This window comes from Parasteatoda tepidariorum, chromosome 8 (assembly GCF_982258835.1).
Source record: "Parasteatoda tepidariorum strain Cologne lab strain chromosome 8, Ptep-v5.0, whole genome shotgun sequence".
Taxonomy (NCBI): Eukaryota; Metazoa; Arthropoda; class Arachnida; order Araneae; family Theridiidae; genus Parasteatoda; species Parasteatoda tepidariorum.
The window spans coordinates 16,312,085-16,329,845 of record NC_141762.1 but is presented as its reverse complement, the minus strand read 5'-3'; the positions used below and the strand labels follow the sequence as shown (position 1 = coordinate 16,329,845).

At 31.0% G+C, this 17,761-nt stretch overlaps 1 protein-coding gene across 2 annotated transcripts in view; it reads left to right on the top strand.

The window, feature by feature from the left end:
- Nucleotides 1-17,761, top strand: part of LOC107454206 (uncharacterized) — a 173,750-nt gene that overhangs the window by 138,912 nt on the left and 17,077 nt on the right. For both annotated transcript variants that reach the window (XM_087149893.1, XM_087149894.1), the window contains 32 exons: nt 816-935; nt 1,043-1,105; nt 1,192-1,431; nt 2,195-2,284; nt 3,599-3,727; nt 4,040-4,108; nt 4,745-4,870; nt 5,142-5,204; nt 5,949-6,068; nt 6,711-6,779; nt 6,855-6,917; nt 7,025-7,087; nt 7,239-7,301; nt 7,963-8,154; nt 8,291-8,416; nt 8,881-8,943; nt 9,029-9,589; nt 10,230-10,412; nt 10,518-10,586; nt 10,831-10,899; nt 11,410-11,592; nt 11,678-11,746; nt 12,174-12,242; nt 12,371-12,550; nt 12,705-12,773; nt 13,502-13,756; nt 14,557-14,625; nt 14,718-14,900; nt 15,405-15,485; nt 15,650-15,832; nt 15,998-16,252; nt 16,339-17,700. In XM_087149893.1, coding sequence (XP_087006019.1) covers nt 816-935; nt 1,043-1,105; nt 1,192-1,431; nt 2,195-2,284; nt 3,599-3,727; nt 4,040-4,108; nt 4,745-4,870; nt 5,142-5,204; nt 5,949-6,068; nt 6,711-6,779; nt 6,855-6,917; nt 7,025-7,087; nt 7,239-7,301; nt 7,963-8,154; nt 8,291-8,416; nt 8,881-8,943; nt 9,029-9,589; nt 10,230-10,412; nt 10,518-10,586; nt 10,831-10,899; nt 11,410-11,592; nt 11,678-11,746; nt 12,174-12,242; nt 12,371-12,550; nt 12,705-12,773; nt 13,502-13,756; nt 14,557-14,625; nt 14,718-14,900; nt 15,405-15,485; nt 15,650-15,832; nt 15,998-16,252; nt 16,339-17,700 — 5,499 coding nt within the window. The remainder of the gene's footprint in view (nt 1-815; nt 936-1,042; nt 1,106-1,191; nt 1,432-2,194; nt 2,285-3,598; nt 3,728-4,039; nt 4,109-4,744; nt 4,871-5,141; nt 5,205-5,948; nt 6,069-6,710; nt 6,780-6,854; nt 6,918-7,024; nt 7,088-7,238; nt 7,302-7,962; nt 8,155-8,290; nt 8,417-8,880; nt 8,944-9,028; nt 9,590-10,229; nt 10,413-10,517; nt 10,587-10,830; nt 10,900-11,409; nt 11,593-11,677; nt 11,747-12,173; nt 12,243-12,370; nt 12,551-12,704; nt 12,774-13,501; nt 13,757-14,556; nt 14,626-14,717; nt 14,901-15,404; nt 15,486-15,649; nt 15,833-15,997; nt 16,253-16,338; nt 17,701-17,761) is intronic.

Genomic DNA, 17,761 nt, shown 5'->3' with positions numbered 1-17,761 from the left:
CTAGATTAGTTTTGGTTTAAAAAAAGTACTTTTATTACCTTAGCAACAGTTTAAGGAAAAAATTTCTTTATTTTTTCCGCTGTTAAAGTAAAAGTTAGCTTAAAAAAGACTGCGATATTTTTGCTGAAAATTTATGATGAAGAAAAAAAACTCTCTCTTTCTATAAGTTAAGAACTTTTCCTGAAATAATATTTTTCAATTTCATTTAAACTGAAGTCTACTTGTAATTTCAATTATAACACTAGGAAACAAATTTTTTGTTGCATTTATACAAATGCTTGATCTTGCCTAATTCGGGTGAAGGGATTTGAAATTAGTTTTGCTCCTAAAGGTATGGATTTTTTTTAAGGTGGCATTTTTAGTTCATTTTTTGTTGAAATGTCCAAGTTTAAAAACGTTATATACAAGAGGGAGTCGTGTAAATTTTGCGACAAACTTCTAGGGAAATTAGGGCACATCATCAGGATTAAAATTGCAAAGGAACTCATGCTCGGAAATGTCGCACGCAGCTAGTGGCGCTTCCTTATTATGATTTGTTCAGAAGCACATGAAGAAACATTTAATAATAGAGAAGAGCCCCCAAAAATATATTAAAAATGTCAATTTAAAAAAAGAAAAAAAAACTGTAGATTGGAGAGAGAAATCAATTGCTGATTTGAAATCAACAGCTTGAGAATATATAAGATCAGCTTAAAAAAATACTCATTCAATAGAAAATTTGTTCTTGAGTGTAATTAACTTGTAAATAATTGCTTCTAAATTTTTTGAGATATTCATATGAGTGTATATGTAGCCATGAGTCTTTTAACTTACAGATCCTTGTGATTTGGCACTCTGTGCTCCTCATGCATATTGTGTTTCAAGAGGTCACTCAGCCGTTTGCCGATGTGAGGAAGGCTATATCGGAGATCCAGTTGATAGAGGCTGTGAACCAGGTAACAATTTGCAAATTTCACTTGTGAAACAAAACAAAAAATTCACAAACATTGTATTTATTTCTTGTTCATTATGCATTTTTGTTAAAAACGAAATTAATTTTTAGTTGAATGTTTGCGCAACGAAGATTGCCCAAATTCAGAAGTGTGTGAAAAATATGAATGTGTCGGTAAGAGCTGATTATAAATTTTTTTTAAAAAAGATATTCTTTAAACGCTTTTTTTTTCGACTGTTTGAAACTTTCATTTTATTTAGATCCATGCAAACTGCAAAATATATGTGGCTCCAATGCCTTCTGTGAGGCAAGAAATCACGCTCCGATCTGCAGATGTTATGAAGGCTACGACGGAGATCCGCTTGCTGGCTGCCGACCGACCGATTACTGTGCCAGCAGACCTTGCCACCATACTGCCCTATGTAAAAATAAATTTGGCGGATACGAATGCTTCTGTGGACCAGAACGAAATATTGGAAATCCATATCTGGATCCTGGATGTAAGAATAATTTGTTTGTTTTCATAATATTCAAAGTATTTTATTAAATGCAAATTACTTTAAATAATAATTATTGGAAGTTTAGTGATAAATAAATTACATGAAGTAGAGAACAACTATTCTAATCTGTTAAACGGAACTATTATTTTGCGAGATAGTTCTTTTTACTTTATTAATAATAAATATTTTTACTCTAATTATTTTTTTATAATTGTATGTTTGTTGTCCTGAGCTATCTTATTAAATTTATTCATTACATCCACTGATAATAAACTGTTTCAATCCTATTTATTTTTATTTCAAAAATCTGTAGATGAATGCTTTCAACTAACATAAAAGCTATTAACTGAAAATTTAGGCTGAGCTAGTTCTAATAATCTTTATTTATCTGCAGTTTACTTAGAAGGAAGAACTGCTCTGTTTATTAGAAATATTTTCAAACCCGTTCTCTATTGTTTGGCAACTAAGAAAGGTTTAATAAATCCTTTGTTTTTTTTTGTGTTAATGCCACATTTTTCACAATATTAATAAGCGGTGGTCTTGTCTAGGAAAATCTTTTCCCTAAGCACTCTAGAGTTCCCTTTATTGGTTCAATCCTGTTTTCAATTTTGGTCATCAGTTATCTCATTTATTATCGACGTCTAATATTTCTTTATTTTATTATGAATACAAAATACAACAGTTTAATTTTTCCTTAAAACTTAAAATAAGTATTTTATGCCTGAACTTGTATTTTATATCTGAAATGTTTGCTTTGTAATAGGCCGAGGTGAAAATGAATGCCCACAAGGAGACAGTGATTGTCCATTTACTGCCTACTGTGATCGCACTACTATACCACCAATGTGCAAAAGTAAGTATTTTTATTGTTACTAAACAATTATCCCTAGTACTATATTTAAATTATTGTGCCTTAGTATGGATGAAGTCATTGTCACATCTGTTACTAAATAATTATCCATAGTACTACATTTAAATTACTGTCCCTTTGTTATGGTTGAAGTCAATATCACATCTGTTACTAAATAATTAGACATAATACTACATTTAAATTATTGTCCCTTTGTATAGATGAAGATCTTACTAAAAAATTATCCACAGTACCACATTTAAATTTTATTTTAAATTTTTAATGCTATCTTCTGTTTTTAAAGTATATTACCATAGAGACAATTTGTTCAATTTGGTCTATTTTCTCTGTTTCTCTAAATTGCATTATGTTTTAAAAAATAAAATAATGATAATTAAAAATTCTTGAAAAATACTAAATTATTTTCAACTCAAAATATAACGTTTTATGTGTTCAAAATATACCGCTCTCTTGCTCATTGAATGAAATGAGTGTTATATTTGAGTTTCGTTTATAATAAATTTGTTTTTTCCTATTTTCTTACCGCATTGGTAATACTGGATTCTATACTTATTTGTTTTAAATGATTTTTTAAAATAATAACTGATATATAACTAAAACTAAACTCTTGTAAATGCTTGTGAAAATTATGTAAAATGCAGTGGCCTGCATACGGACAATTTCTTGAATTCATTTGAAAATAAAATAAGTTTGAAACTTTGGCTCTTTTTGTAAATTTATTGTTAGTCTCATTTGTGCAAGTGCTTCGTAAAGTAACCGTTTTCAAGCCAGAAACCACATTATAACTAAAACTGTCTCAAAAAATATCGTAAATATATCTTTTTCAATGTAAGAAAAAAACATTGAATGTAGTCTATCTACCTTTTGCCGAAAACTAAGCTTTTGTTCTGTTGCTTTATGCCCATTTCATACACCTAATTGGTCTTAGTCATTTGTAAAAGTGTTTTATGCAGTAGCTGTTTTATGAAGTAACTGTGTATGAAGTAACTGTTTTATGAGGTAACTGTGTATGAAGTAACTGTTTTATGAAGTATCTGTTTTATGAAGTAACTGTTTTATGAAGTAACTGTGTATGAAGTAACTGTGTATGAAGTAACTGTGTAGGAAGTAACTGTTTTATGAAGTAACTTTTATGAAGTAACTGTTTTATGAAGTAACTATGAAGAAACCTCTATCACATAATATCTAAGACTGTATTTTAAATACAACTTCTTTTTCAATGTAAGGGGGAGAGAACATTCAATGTGATCTCAAGAGCTATCTTTTGCTGAAAACTAAAAATTTTTGTTTATGCAGATCCATGTCAAGCACCTAACGTGTGTGGAGTGAATGCCTTATGCCGTGTTGAAAATCATAGAGCTGCATGCTATTGTTTGCCTGGATTTTCTGGAAATCCTAAAGATTCTCTTCGAGGATGCACAAGAGGTATTTTTATTATACTCTCATAATTATTGTGTTTAACTTAAAAATATGCATAATGTTTATAATATGTGCTCTTATTTACTAATAAATTCTTATAAGAAATATTTGTATAAATGCATAACTGTTCATTGAGTATTAAAGTATTATTAATGTATAATAATTTTAACTGCTTTTCTCAATTTTCATAGTCTTTAGTTCAATTGTTTGTTTTTTTAATAGTTTTATGTAACATTATGAAAATTAGTTGAGTGAACATTAAATTATAGTACAATGCTTTCAGTGTAATTTCAATAATCTGGAAACATTATATTTCAGTTACTGTTGATTGTTCAACTGATTTTGAATGTACATCTGGTTACATGTGCGTCAACAAAAGATGCAAACGTAAGTCTCTTTTTTTTTCTTCTTTTTTATGACATATTGCAAACATATCAGAAAATATATTGTCATATTGGTCTATAAAAATTACAAACTTTTAGACAAGTGGCATAATTTCTAAAATTTAAGACCATTGTTGCTAACGACTCATTGTCTTAATATTTTTTACAGTGTATTACAGATATTTATACCAACTGTTTGCTTTTTATTCATTAACGATGATATTTTTTGAGTTTTTGAAAGTTTCTTACTATTGTTTAAAATAAGTAATAGTAAGAAAAAAATCTATATGCTGCTAGCCATGTTCTCTGCAATTATTTTAAGTATTTTTCCCTACCATTTTATTTTCTCTTTTTACTTAATTGAAATTGAAGTAAAAGTGGCCACAAATATTAAAATTAACGTCATCATACGAATTTAACAGTAATAATAAAATATTAAATGTTTCTAAAATTAAAATAATCATAGAAAAGTTTCACCAACTATTTTCTTTTTTTTATGTAACCAATTGTTAGAAACTGTTAGACTGCTTCCTATTTTTTGAATTCTGTAAAAAATCATAATATTTTTTCCAGTACTGTAAGCGAATATTTTCCTATTTATTTTTAATTCCATAATTAAATTTTATTCTAATTCTTTCAGTACGCTGTCGATCTGATGATGATTGTGCCTCTCGTGAACTTTGCCATCAAGGACAATGCGTTTTGGGTTGCAGAGAAGATCCAGAGTGTCTATCTCGGGAAATCTGTGCAGCTAATAAATGCATAGGTAATAATAATTTTCACTATTACTAATAATAGATACAAATAAATTAAACATCTGCATTATTGCGTATTTATGTAAGTAATTGATAATGTCTAAAGTATGTCCTTAAAAAGTTTAATGTATGAAACTTAGTGTAACATTACTTTTTATCTCCCAAATATGAATATCTTATTTGATATTAGATTCAAAAGCACACACACAAAAAAAGCTTTTTTAATTTCATTCATTTTAAAGTCTTACTGCATTTTTTATATTTAAATATGTTTTTTTTCAGTTGGTTGTAGAATTGACAATGACTGTTCTTCCTTGGAAGCTTGCATATTGAATATTTGCACTAGTGAGTATTAATATATTTTATATTCTCTAGATTTCTCATATTTGTTTAAAAAGCTATTAAATTTCTTAGCATTGTGAAACTGTATCAACTAAAAGTATAAATTTAAAATTTAATATGACATGGTTTTTTGTTTACTTTTATTAATATTTCTTTAATGTGATTTTAATCGTAATAACTGAACTAATTATATATTTTATAATTTATTACTAGCTATTGAATTCAAGTTAGAAAAATTTATATCTAACAATAATAAAAAAAACTGTGTAATGCTAAATGATATTTTAAATCTAATAAATAAATAGAGCTTATTTCTAATGCGGAATTAAATCAAATCTTTCCCACAGAGAAAGTAATAATATTGATGTAATTATCTAAATAAATGTGATGATGTGGTCTTCAGTGTCATGGAAAAGTGATCAATTCCACGTCACTAAGAATTATTAATATTTAAATTTATTGTCCCGAAAGTTATAAAAACCCTCATTAATGCCAAATCCTTCTTCTTCTTAAACTATCCATGATCATGTAGACACCTCATTGTTGTGAGCCAGGCCCCTTGCATTAAATAAAATAATCACTTAGCTTCTCTGATTTTGTATTTCTAAAGTACCATTCCTGCTACAGGACTACAATCTAAATTCAAAATACGTTAAAAATCGTAATTATTATTCCCTATTTATTTTTATGTACATTACTAAATTATAAAGTTATAAATCCTAATACTTTGTTTTTAAAATTTTCTAGATCCATGCGAAAGTTCAACTGCTTGTGGAACAAATACATTATGCAAAATACAACAACATAGACAACAGTGCTCTTGTGCACCTGGATTCACCGGGAATCCAAACATTGCTTGCCAACGAAGTAAGTTTTTTTCTCATTCTTATCAATTATTTTTGTTTTCCAAATTTGACCTTAAATAATTAAACTAAAATCAATTTTACACTTTAATGAGTTATTCAATTCATAAACTTTCAATTAAAAACGTTTAACTGTCTAGTGTTAAATAATTTACATATTTTTGTTATTTTTTTAATTGGTTGTTAGAATAATAATAATTTTCATTTATTCTAAAATTTTATTGTCTTATTTAGGTAATCAAATAAGGAAAATTCTTTCTTTTTAATATTTTTTATAAATAATAATTCTTGCCACTACAAAAACTAAGACCCTATATAAATGATTTATGAAAAACAAAAGTATTGATACGTTATTTTAAGAGTTGTTTACTAACGTATGGATTTCAAAGTTTAATACAATGAAAGACTATGTCTAATTAGCAAGTGAGCATTGCAGGGAAAAATATATATGTCAGTCAATTTTTGATATCTTTTCATTTATTTCCGTTATGATCTGTAAATATTTTTTGACACTTCATTTTTTTCTCATGTTCCTGTCCTGATTTCTAAGAAATAAAACTATTAAACTTTGTACATTGTGTTTCTTATTTTGTTGAAATAAGTATTTTGTAATGCACTGAACCTTACATCTACTTTTAAATTTCAGTATTACCATCATGTGTATCAGAATCAGATTGCCCACTTAATCATTATTGTTTGGATGGTAAATGCAGAGGTATGTATCACAAATTACAATCTTATTGATAGATTATTTTTCAGAAATCATTCTAAATATTTTCCTTATTCACAGTGGAGTGCACCAAGGATCCTGATTGTAGCACTGGAGAAAAATGCGTTAACAACCATTGCTTAGGTAAATTATAAATTCCTTTTTATTTTATTTATAATCTCAAGTATCAGTAACCAACAAAGTGAACAAGTGGACTACGAATATTAATTTTCTGTATTTTATTACATTAGTACTTTGCCGAAGAGATCCAGATTGTCAAAATGGAGAAATTTGCATTAGAAATCATTGCCAAGGTAAGAAAAAGAATATTCTTTCTACTATTTGTTTAACATTTACTATATTTTCATTTAGTTAAGAATTTTTTATTATATTAAAAAAATTCTACTACTATCATTCCTCCATCTTTATTTTTTTTCTAATGTATTGTTTTAAATGCATTTTCAGTTGGATGTAGATCTAATGATCAATGTCCGGACCATCTTGCATGTGTCAGCAACCAGTGCAGAGGTATGTTTAACAATGTTTTTTAATGTACAAAATCCTAATTAAAATTTACAATGATTTAACAAATTTGAGTGTATATGAAATGAATAGAACTGTGTTTTGATTGTAACTTCAGTAGAATGCCGATTTACCAGGTCGAGGACCGTGGTCGAGGACTTTTTCAAACAAAATTTTTTTCTCTGAAATGCTTCTTTTTTTCAGAATATCTGAAGGGATTTCCTTTGTTCCTTGGTGATCTTGAAAATAATCTTTCATTTGTTCTCTAGTTTTAAATGTGGGTAGGAACTGATGGGATGTTTTTAGTAAGGGAGCATATTTCTTCTTTTTCCAGAAATTAGAAAGAAGTGGTTGAAATTGAAATGCTCTCTCTCAGTTTTGAAACACATTTTGTTTAAAATAAAATAAAAAAAATTCATACTTCAAACATGCCATCTTTTAGTGTGCTGTAATGGACACAATTGCCTACATAACTATACTACAATTGCCAATCATAAACCTGGAAAAGGTGTAAAGAACATTGTTATAGCCGATTTTAAAAAAAGTTATGAGGTTATCCAGATTTTTCCTTACCTGGTTCGACTTTGATCCAGATAATTGGCACTCTGCAGTATTAAATGAATGCATTATGATTAAAGGTGAAATATAAAAAAATAATAACTTTCAGATCCATGCGAGGGAAGTGCGACATGCGGTCCTAATGCTGAGTGTCGAGTCAGTGACCACCGTTCTGTGTGCAGCTGCAGAGAAGGATTTGTTGGAAGGCCGAATGCTAATGTTGGGTGTATAAGGCCTCAAATTGTCTGCATCAATGAACCATGTCCTCCTGGACTTACCTGCCATAATGGACAGTGCAGAAGTAAGTAAAGAATATCATTGAAATTCTGCATCACTCTTAGAGAATATCATCAAAATTACACGAAACGATTAAAGCTGTAAGCTAAGCTTTAATATCAGTGAAATAACTTTTTTACATTAATCTGTATCAATTTCAGTGCCTTGCAGTAGTGTCCGTGACTGTGCTGTGAATGAAAAGTGTATTGACAATCGTTGCCATGTGCAGTGTTTGAGAGACAGGGATTGTTACTCAGGAGAGATATGTGAACAAAACTTCTGCAGAGGTAACTAGTTTCTCAAAATTCATTTTCTGCTTTATAATGATTTTCACTATTTAACACAAATATATACTTTTTTGGGAAAAGTTCTTAAAATTTTGTGCTTGCGCTGATAAATACCTCACTATTGGCAAGTGGTTCTACTACAGATAATTGTATCTAGTTTTAAAGCAAGCATATTTATGTGACCATTCTAATACCTTTGATTAATAATATTCACTTTAACTGTGTTATATTTATATGTATACAAAGATTACCCACAAAAACAGTTTTTTAAATTTAAATTGATGAATTTGCCTGAGATATTTATTTACAATTTTAAAAAATTTCAGTTAAATACTTATAAAGAGTAAATTTAAATTTGAATGATTATTTCAATATCTGAATACTTAATTTTTGTTAAATGCTTACATAATTAAGCTATTTTCAATATAATCTGTGTTGTTCATTAAAATATTGTTTGATTTTAGTGGGTTGCCGTGCTGACACTGATTGTGCATTCCACGAAGCCTGTATAAACAACCAATGCATAGGTAAATAGACAATACTATGGCTTAAAAACGACTGATAATAATTATATGCTAATCTACGTGATCTAAAATAACTGCAATTTTCCAGATCCTTGTGACAGTCCAACTGCCTGTGGTACTAATGCAAACTGCGATGTCATCAACCATTCCATACACTGTACTTGCCCATCAGGGCTCAGCGGGGATGCGTTTACCAAATGTGATCGAGAAATTCAAAGATGTGAAGCTGATGACAGATGTGGTCTTGGGCGGTACTGTGAGGACACCATTTGCCGCGTCACCTGCAGCAGTGACAACGAGTGCCTTGACAACGAGAAGTGTGTGGAGAGGCGCTGCAGTGTTTTCTGCACCAATGACAAGAGTTGCCCCACTGGTTTCATCTGTGAGTATGGACAGTGTGTTTCTGGATGCAGAAGGGATGCTGAATGTCCACTTACTGAAGCCTGTATTAACAACCAGTGCTTGAATCCTTGCGCTAGTCCTACAGCTTGTGGTACAAAGGCTCAATGCCAGCCTGTCAACCATAGACCTTTGTGCTCGTGTCTACCTGAACACACTGGTGATCCAAGGGTAGAATGCTCGAGAGTGGAATGTATTATTGATTCAGATTGTGGAAATGGAAAGATTTGCCAGAATTATCGATGCTTAGGTAAATATGTGTGATTTTTCTTAAAATTATCGTTCATAGAAATTGCAACTAATATTAACTTTAGACTGATTGTAACTAAAGATACTTTTTTGATTGTTTTTTGTGCCTAACTGTCTTTTTTGACTATCTGTTTTTTTTTGTTTTTTTTTACTTGTCTTTCAAAATTATTCTGATTTTATGTTCATGGAACGAGAGTTCAAATCCATCCAGCCGAATACACCCCATGTAGTAAATGGTGACTGGTGCATTTTAAATCTGTCGGATCACAAAGCTCTCCCTGTTTCCATAACAAATTATACCTCTGGGGGTACTGTATTGGAGATTGATCGTTTTCTGATTTAGTTCAAAATTATGATGTGTGGATAAATGAATGGGTCTGCCCTATAAACGAGTGTGAAATATGGGTGTGGCAGAAGTCGAATTCTTAACCATAGATAGCGCCACTAGAGAACAAGAACAATCGCACCCTCAGTGCTTTAATGATCTATGACAACAACAATTATTCTGATACTTTTCCTTATAAATTTTTTAAGTTCAATAGCTTCATATCTTCACCTTATTTAACTTCAATAATCTGATGTTGTTATGCTCTTTTTGAAATTTAGCAGTTCATGTTAAAAGTTTATTATTATATTTATAGTGGGATGCAGATCTGATGGTGGTTGCTTGAGTGATGAGGTCTGTATCAGTAGACAGTGCCAGAAATTGTGTATGTTCAGTAATACATGTGGTTTGAAAGCTATCTGTGCCGCAACCGCTCACCGAGCTGAGTGTTCTTGTCCTCCAGGATATACAGGGAACTCCATCATTGAATGCAGAAAAAGTAAGCTTTGAATGGCATCATTTAGTACTTAAATGATTATGAAATACTCATTACTATTTGCTCATTATTCACTGTTATTAAAACTAAACATGATTCTATTCATAGTTGAAGGATTGTGTGAAAGCAATGCTGATTGTTTACCTGGAAAAGTATGCATCAACAAGCGTTGTGAAGGTCAGTAAAATCTATTTTGATTTAAATTCAGTTGCATTCTTATGCATTGAAGTTCATTGCATATAGATTGTGATTGTGTATTAAATAATTAATTATTATGTATTAAAATGATGCTGTAGCATGAATATCTCTATTAAATAGTTAAATTTGTGTTAGTGACTTTTTTCAGAGAAAAATTTAGTTTCGTTTTGTAAGAGCTTTAATTTTTTTAAGTATACTAATTGCCTCTTCATTCCTTTTGTAGATGATATTGAATGCCGTCAAGACAATGAATGCTTATTGGGACATATATGCCAGAGAAATAAGTGTTTTGGTCAGTGATAACTCTTTTCTTTAAACTGTTAAATTGTAGAGTGCTGCGGAATTAGCTTTTCACTAATATTATTGCATAGTTTTTTTCTTCATAAATTGGCCTGTCTGTTTAAAATATATATATTAGGAAAAAGATGAATTCGTTTTAAAAATTTGTTTAAATGTTAAAGCTTTAAATTTTTTCCTATCATTTTCACTAACAAATTACTCTGAATTAATGAAAGTTTAACGTAAAGTACAGAAAGTTCAACTGCTTAAAATTGATCATTATATGTAATTTAAAAAAAAAAAAATTTACAAAATTGCAATCATTTACGATTTAGATGGAGATGTAAATATTCATTTAGAATTCAATTTTTTTTAACAATATTGGTGTTTCTAAAAGAAAATTACTTTAAGTGTTTTAAAAAAAAGTACTAATGAATAATAACTAGGATCCCTTTAACTATAACTCAGAATCGTTGCAATATAACTGTGAAGCAAATTAACGTGTTTTGTAAACAATTTATAGTTGGCTGTCGCAGTGATGAAAATTGTGCCCTTGACGAGGGATGTTACAACTCTCAATGTCAGCGGGTCTGCGCATTACCAAGAGCTTGTGGGCCAAATGCTAGATGTGAGCCCCTCAGCCATCGAGCTCTATGCTCTTGTTTACCAGGATATACAGGAAATCCACAAATTGAATGTAGAGCAAGTAAGTTCTTGAATCTAGAAAAATCTAACTACATATTTTTTTTATACATCCAACTCATGATTAAAATAATCTTTATTTCTTACAGTTGGACCAGAATGCCGCAGAGATACTGATTGTAATCCTGGACAAATTTGCCTTGGTGGAAAATGTTCAGGTAATGTCCATATTTTTTTTAATTCCTTTTATACTTTTATTATATACAATTTATACCGCATTGCATAACTGCACTTATTACCCTAATGAGTGTTAAGTTGTGCAGTGGTCAGCTATTTGACAACAAAACGGCCAACATAAGTGATTTTCCTGTGGTCCACTCATCCTTCTGTGGTCAATAAATTGCATACTAAGTGTTCTTGGGAAAGCTCTTGGCTAGCTTGTATACTCATCAGAAATCCGGGATCCAAAAGTTTACTGAACCTGATGATCCAGGCTGACAATACTTCATTGAGTTAAATGGAAAATATTGCACATACGCAAAGATTTTTAACACACTAACTAATTTTAATCTGCATAATTCACATGCATTTATTACTAATAATGTGCTTTTTAATACTAAAATGTAACTTTTATTTTTCTTGCAGTTGTGCCCGGTTGCACTTCTGACAATGATTGCAATCCTGGACAGATTTGTGAGAATACTAAATGCTTATGTGAGTATTTCTTATCAAACAATAGAAATAAGTGTGCATGCATTTATACATGATGAAGCATAACCATTTGTGTAATTTTGATAAACATTGAATTATTATGTTTATTTGAATTCAAATGTTATTTGTAGATGGATGCCGCAGTCACAGTGATTGTGGATTCACGCAAGAATGCTTTGAAAATCAATGTCAAAATCCATGCAAACCAGGTAAATGTGGTATCAATGCAGAATGCAGAGCTATCAATCATGCCGCTCTTTGTCGTTGCCCGCCAGATCACGGTGGGGATGCTAAAGTTTTGTGCCGACCAAGTGAGTTCAACTTTTTGAACTAAAGGGTTAAAATAGAATTTATTCAAAAATAAGATCTGATTTACTAATAAGATCAATTTGAATATTTTCATGATAAATATATATTTAACTCAATAGTAATTTGACTAATAGTGTTTATGCATTTATTTTACAGATCAGGTAGAGTGTCATGTTGACACAGACTGCGTACTAGGAAAGATCTGTATCAGTACTAGGTGTTTAGGTAATTAATTTTTCTGTTTTCATACATAACTATAAGGTGTATTTAATTGGCCTTATTCATGAAAATACATATTTTAATACTATTTAGATGCTATTTCTAATTTGTAGTTAATGAGTATGCTATTCTTTCTTTTTCTAAGTATTATTGATCCGTTGCAAATCTATTTCTTATTGGAATTACATTTCCTTAGGGATGGAAATTTCCCGTAATAAACCTCAGTATCTATGACAGAACACATTTTCAAATTAATATCTATCTGATAGAGTTCCATTATAGTTTTACTGCAAGTAGACAATCAATATGTAACATTATTTTTACATACCACAAATTTTTTTTTTACGAAATTAGGAATTATTATTTATTTAGGTAATATCATCTAAAAATACCTTTGTATGTTGTATAAAAATTTTAGCTTTGATTTTCTCATTAATGTCATACATCCAATTGGAGTGATTTAAAATTAAATATTTATTCTTGCTGATCCTATACATATCTTTTGAATTTTCATAAAAATTGAAGAGTTAATGCATATTCTTATATTTTTCTAATACTAAATCTTGATACATTTTTTTCTGCTTAATTTTGAAAAATTTTAGCTTTTTATATCGATTTTACATTTTCTTTTGTTTCTGACGAATAAATGCATTTTTTTCTCAAAGGAGCAAATTTTGTAATTTGAAACATTAACATTTTTATTCAATTTATTGATATAGAATCTTATTTTTCAGAGGGCTGTCGTTACAATGAGCATTGCCCAGACGATAAGGCATGCATCCAGGGACGATGTGACACACCTTGTCGACCAGGTGCTTGTGGCTTAAAAGCATTGTGCAGAGCTCATAACCACCAAGCTGAATGTACTTGCCCACAGGAGCATAAAGGAAATGCCAAAGTTCATTGCCTGCCAGAAGATCGGGAACAAAAGTGCCAATACAATTCCGAATGTGCTCCCAGTGAAATATGCGAAAACTCACAGTGCATAGGTGCGTATACTCACTTAAATATCACAGTTAACACTCTCCATGTAAATTATCAAACAAACACTTCAATATTTCAGCCTTAAATGACGCCATCTTGTTATCATTTCTTTCTTTTTTTCTTTTTTTTAATGTCTCTAAATATGTTAAATGGAAGGTTGAAATCATCTTTATTTAATTTTGTTAATTAAGGAAAAAATTGTTCCAAGTTCTTTTTTTAGGATGAGTTAGAAATCATAATATATTATAAAGTAGTTTTTTTTTATTCAAAATCAATTATAAATTCTTGTGACATAAGTGATAGCTACAATGAGAAAATACTTCAGTAGATTATTGAGAACTAGTCTTTACTTTTGGACAATTTTCTAACCTCATAATGCTCTTATGCTTTTCCTTTTTTTTTCTTTTTTTTTTTTTTTTTTGAAAAAAAAAGCTTAATTTTCAAGGTTTATTGAAATGAATTATTGTTGCTGAGGCTAAATATAACATAGTTTTAATTATATTGGTTTTTTTTTTCACCTTTGTCTAAATTTTTTTTCTCATGTTATATACAATAATAAAACATCATAAAAGAAAATTTATTATTGCATAAATATTTTTTAAATATAATTTATTTCCAGTGTAAAAATCATTTTATTTTTTATGCAATCATAAATTCTTAATATTTCAAGTTAAAAGCAGCTATTGCTTTTCAGAGTAGTTATAAACTTAGTTGAATTTTTTCCAATAAAAATTCAGATATTTTACTATTATTTGATCATTTACTACATTTATTCTGATATTCATTGCATTTCTATTTAATTTAGTTGTCACTGGATGCCGCTCTGACTCCTTCTGCCACACTGGTGAAATCTGTGAAAGCACAAAATGCATACGTAAGTTGAAATTTGCGATTATCGTCATTGGTATGAAGTTCTTGTTTCTCCACATTATGTATCTTATGGACTTATCTTTTTTTATTATCCAGTTGGATGTAGGACAGATTCAGATTGTACATTTGACAAAGCATGCGTAAACAGTAGATGTCTGAATCCATGTACTGTGCAAGACCCCTGCGGCCGAAATGCGGATTGTCGACCCATCGTCCATCGGCCATATTGTACATGCAAACCTGGTTTCCAGGGCAATCCAAATGATCAATGCAACCAAAGTAAGTGCAATAATAAATAATTCTAAGTTTTAATACAAATTTCAGAATGTTTCATTTTTAGGTATCTTTCATTTTTGCAGTAACAATTAAATATATTGGAAATACTAATTGGAAAATAATGCATCTTTCAGAAACACTTTGAATTGCTTTAAAAAATAGCATGGCATGCTTCAAATATTTATTTATTTGTTTGTCAAAAAATGTTGCCACAAAAGTGAAATAATTCAATGCATTTAAAAATAATCCTATATACATATTTATTAATGGCAAAAATACAAGTTGAGAGCTTTAAAATATTACGATTTATATATCTGTAGGGAGCCTCTTTTTACTTTTTATCAGAAAAAGAAATCAGAATATTGAAACTATATTATTTTAAGTTTGATGATTAAAAAATAAAGTATGTCTTTCTTGCTTAATTTATATTAACGAAACATTGTCAATAATTTTATTTATTTTTACTTTCTGAATATTATGTATCTAATTATAATCATTTTTAAATAGTACCAGGAAACCTGACTTCTGGATGTAGCAGAGATTCTGATTGTCGCTCATCTCAAATATGTGAATCAAGAAATTGCTTAGGTGAGAAATGGTTATTAACTAATTGCAATAGTATTGACAAATAAAACGTGGATTCTTTTTTAATTTCTTGCTACGAATGAAATGATTTCATGACAGCCTTCTTTTGTTCTATAGTAATTCTTCAAACTCTTTATAGTTGAAAATTTTTGAAATCTTTATTACAGACGGCTGTAGAAGAAATGAGGATTGTCAGTACAATGAAGCTTGCATCAATCGACAGTGCAATAATCCTTGTGCTTATCCAGATGTCTGTGGTGTTGGTGCTAGATGCATAGTAAATAATCATCATCCTATTTGTACTTGCCCATCATCACTTACTGGAGATCCAAATATTCAGTGTTTCCCAGGTTTGTGTTGTCCTTTAGATAATTTAATTTAAAGAATTTTTGGGAGAAGGAAGTTTAACAAACTGTAGTTCTTATCGTTTTTCCCTTTCACTGTAGATAATTGAGTATTTTATTCAAAATTTTAAGCTTATGAAATATATTTCATAATTTGCATTCTCTTTCCAGTGCCTCCTGATCATTGTTACACTGACGATAGTTGTGGAGCTGGCCATATTTGCGAAAACAACAGGTGTATTGATGCTTGCCGCACTTATCATTCGTGTCCTTATGATAAAGATTGCATTAACAAAAGATGCCAGGACCCTTGCAGTTTCTTTGGTGCTTGTGGAACTAATGCTGTATGCCATACAAACAACCATGTTGCGATATGTACTTGTGAACCAGGTTACACTGGAGATGCTAAAAAAAGCTGCATCCGTGGTAAGTTTTCAGTCCCTAATTTTTTATCAAACATTCTTATAATAAAATATAATCATTTGTTAATATGTAATCCTGCTATTTTGTAGAAAGTCAACCAGCTACAGGATGCATTAATGATGCAGAATGTGGAGATGGCTACATTTGTGAGGCTGGAGAATGCTATGAAGGATGTCGAAGTGACTACCAGTGTCCAGCAGACGCAGCCTGTGTCAGACGAAGGTGTGAAAATGTTTGCAACCAACCAGGTGTGTGTGGCGTGAATGCTCAATGTTTTGCAGATAACCACAGGCCTGTTTGTACATGCAATCCAGGATATGTGGGAGATGCCAGAGTGGAATGTCGAATCGTTGACGAACCAGAATGCAGAACAGACGATCAATGCACATTCCGCCACATTTGTGTGTATGAAAGGTGCATCATTGGCTGTCGCACAGATGAAAACTGTGGATCTGAAGAAGCTTGCATCAACAGAATTTGTCAAAATCCATGCAGTGTCTTTGGTGCATGCGGCAGGAATGCAATTTGTAAACCACTCAATCATAAACCAGAATGTTCCTGTCCAACTGGATTTAGAGGAAATCCAAACGTCGTGTGTGAACAAGAGAGGATACCACCTGAATGTGAAGTGGATAGAGAATGTAGTGTTGGTTACATCTGTGAGAACACACGTTGCATTGCTGGTTGTCGCCATGACAATAATTGTCCACGTGACTTGGCTTGTGTCAATCGCCAGTGCCAAGACCCGTGTTTGTTACCTAACAGTTGTGGAGTCAATGCAGAATGTCATGCTGATAACCACCGTCCAATCTGCACATGCCCCAGCAATTTCAGAGGAGATGCTTACATTGAATGCAGAGTTGCTGTGATAGATGTTGAGTGTGAGCATGATTTAGAATGTTCCGTAGATAAAATATGTGAAAATACTAAATGCGTCAAGGGCTGCAGGACTGATGCAAATTGCAGATTTGAAGAGACATGCATTAACCATGTTTGCCAGAATCCATGTTCTATATATGGAGCTTGTGGCCAGAATGCTATTTGCAAGGCTATCAATCATGATAGATATTGTACATGCACACCAGGCTACAGTGGTAATCCTCATATATTATGCAGTAGAATACCTGTTTTACCAGAATGCACCGTTGACAGAAACTGTTCTCTTGGCCAAATATGTCAGAATCACCGATGTGTAGTAGGATGTCGCTCTAATGTAAACTGCCCCTATGATGAAACTTGCTTACACGGTCGTTGCCAGCGTGTATGCGATCTAAGTGGTGCATGTGGACAAAATTCTCATTGTACACCAGTGGGACATCAACCGCATTGCAGCTGCCCAGCTGATTTAACCGGAGATCCTCTTGTGTCGTGTCAACCCATACCAGAACCTGGTTGCCGCAGGGATACTGACTGTGCAGTCAGTCAGATCTGTGTCAAATCTGAATGTGTTCGTAAGTAACAACTCCATAACTTTAATAATATTAGATATTGAAGTGCTGCAGTGAAATAATT